Here is a 2881-nt window from a genome sequence, read left to right on the forward strand (position 1 = left end):
GCTTTCCCCCAAGGTACAGAATGTCACATAGCCCAACACATACATGGCCCCAACCCAGCGCCATGTACACGCCCCATCGCACATGTGGCCGCGACCCGGCGCCACGTACACACCCCGTCGCACACGTGGCCGCGACCCAGCGCCACATACACGCCCTGTCGCACACGTGGCCATGACCCAGCTCCACATACACGCCCCGTCGCACACGTGGCCGTGACCCAGCGCCACCTACACGCCCCGTCGCACACGTGGCTGTGACCCAGCGCCATGTACACGCCCCGTCGCACATGTGGCCCCGACCCAGCGCCACGTACACGCCCCGTCGCACACGTGGCTGTGACCCAGCGCTACGTGACCGCGACCCCTCTGCAGATGGGGACTCTCGGTGCCTGACTTTTCTACTCCTGGCTGTGGCGCTGCCCTGCACTGATCTCAGCTTCAACAGAGACTGTCTCTGGCTGTGTATTTGGGCAGCGCCCAGTGCCATGGGGCCCTGATCTCAGCTCGGGCCTGTCCCCCTGCTCAGCCATCACCCCCGTGCACTGCTCACCCAGCTCAGCCCCTGCTCTCCAGTATCCCAGGAGGGGCCCTTGGGGGCGAGATGGAGATCTGCCACTATATCTGCGTCTTCTTTTTCCAGTTGCAGCCTGGGGCAGTTTAAAGCTCAAGGGGCATCCATGCCACCCCCACGCACAGCCCTGGCAGGCAGCCATCTTCATACGCTCCAAGTACAACTGCGGCGCCACCCTCATCAGTAGTAGATGGGTCCTGACTGCAGCCCACTGCCTGACCGGGTAGGTGGGGCTGAGTGTGGGGTGGGTGGGGCTTGGGGTGTGGTTTGGGTTACATAAGAACGGCCAGACTGGGTCAGACCAAAGGTCCATCTAGCCCAGTGTCCTGTCTGCTGACAGTGGCCAGTGCCAGGGGCCAAGAGGGAATGAGCAGAACAGATAATCATCAAGTGATCCATCCTGTCGCCCATTCCCAGCTTCTGGTTCTCCATGAACTTATCTAGTTCTTTTTTGAACCATTATAGTCTTGGCCTTCACAACATCTTCTGGCAAGGAGTTCCACAGGTTGAGTGTGCACTGTTTGAAGAAACCCTTTCCTTTGTTTGTTTTAAACCTGCTGCATTACAGACCCAGGCAGCGTCACTGTGTAAGTGACACTCAGGCAGGGCTGGCTCCAGGCTCCAGCAAACCAAGCACGTGCTTGGGGTGGCAAGTTTTCAGGGGCGGCATTCCAGCCAGCCTTTTTTTTTTTCTCCCCTCTTTCTTTTCTTGGGGCGGCAAAAGCCTGGCCCTGGCAGCAGCAGCGCGTCCTATACGGGGGGCGCCCTGGGGACGCTGCAGTTCGCGTCGGGGAGCAGCGCCTGCACCTTATGCCCGGGCGGGCTCCGAGCGTGGGACACTCGGGATGGGGACCGCCCCGCGGGGTGGACGGAGCCACCTGCAGGTGTCGCAGGGCGGCCGCCCCCCAGCGCCGCAGCCGGGGCTGGGCAAAGCGGCCCGAGCCACCCAGGGACTGTGGCAGGGCGGCCAGGAGCAGCAGCAGCAGCGGGGCCATAGTGGGGACCGGTGCCCGGGGCGCTGCCGTGTGGGGCCCGCATCCCGCACTCCGGGGCTCCGCTCTCTCTGGGGCTGCCCTGCCCTGGCTCCTCAGCCCTCTGCTGGGCGGTCCCCCGGCTCTGCCCTCCCGGGTCCCGGCCGGTCCTGGAGGTGGGGGCCCCGGCTGGAGGGACCCTGAGCTGAGGCGGGGCCCGGGAGCCCCCCTACTTACCCCGACCCTGCCAGCGCCAGACCGACTGGAGGCGAGGGGGGAGCGGGCGGAGTCAGCACTGGTGGGGGGAAGCCCAGGGCTGGGGCAGCAGGGAGTGCGGGTGAGGTGGTGGGGAGAGCCCAGAGTTGGGGCGGCAGGGAGGTGCGGGGGGAGCCTAGGGCTGGGGTGGGGGGCAGCCAAAATTTTTTTTGCTTGGGGCGGCAAAAAACCTAGAGCCGGCCCTGCACTCAGGGCAGTTCCCCCCTCTCCCAGCGACGGGCTCAGGCTCTCTGCAGACCCAGGCAGTGTCACTGTCTCAGACCTTTTCCCACCTTTTCTCCAAAACCACAAGGGCTAGAAAGGCAATTTTTGTTTTAACAGAAAGCTGAGACCCTGCCGGATTCAGGCGTCTCAGTCCTGGGGTCAGTGTCCTGACGGGTGAATCCAGCTCTTTGCTTCCCCTGCAGCCCCATCCACGTGCGCCTGGGGGATTACAACCTGTATGCCCGCGAGGGCACCGAGCAGTACAAAGTCGTGGCCAAAAGCATCATCCACCCCGGCTACAACTGCACGGACCACGACAACGACATCATGCTGCTGAAGCTGCAGACCCCGGCCACGCTCAACCGCTACGTCCAGCCGCTGGGCCTGGCCTCCCAGTGTGCGGAGCCGGGCGAGCAATGCTTGGTGTCGGGGTGGGGCACCCCCCTCAACGCCCCCGGTAGGGGGGCCAGGATCGGGGCGGGGAGGGTGGCTGTCCCAGAGCCATAGGCACGGGGTGGGGGAAGGGGAAGCCGTGGCCATGGGGGCGGGGAAGCCGTGGACATGCTGCTGGGGGAGACGGTGCCCAAGGTAGGGGGGTCAGAGGGACTGGAGACATTCGAGTGATGTTCGCAGGCCCCCACCCCCACACTGGCCACAGCCAGGGAGCCTCGGCTAGTGTGTGAAACAGACAAGTAGTGACTGGGGAGATTGACTGTCTATCCCACCCACCCACCCCTCTATCCATCCCCATCCACCCCTCCTCTATCTATCTAGACACCCCCTCTATCTATCCCCACACACCTCATCTATCTATCTATCTATCCCCGTCCACCCCCTCTATCTATCTATCCCCATCCAC

At 63.7% G+C, this 2881-nt stretch overlaps 1 protein-coding gene across 1 annotated transcript; it reads left to right on the forward strand.

Moving 5' to 3' along the window:
• Positions 1–640: 640 nt before the first annotated feature.
• On the forward strand, positions 641–2479 carry LOC113408391 (kallikrein-15-like; the record flags this gene model as incomplete). The annotated part of the gene is made up of 2 exons (XM_026661605.1): positions 641–794; positions 2226–2479. Coding segments are annotated over 2 exons (408 nt in total), but the record flags the coding sequence as incomplete, so codon positions are not given.
• Between the last annotated feature and the right edge of the window lie 402 nt (positions 2480–2881).

This window comes from Terrapene carolina, unplaced genomic scaffold (genome assembly GCF_002925995.2).
Source record: "Terrapene carolina triunguis isolate 2854851 unplaced genomic scaffold, T_m_triunguis-2.0 Scaffold11861, whole genome shotgun sequence".
Lineage (NCBI taxonomy): Eukaryota > Metazoa > Chordata > Testudines > Emydidae > Terrapene > Terrapene triunguis.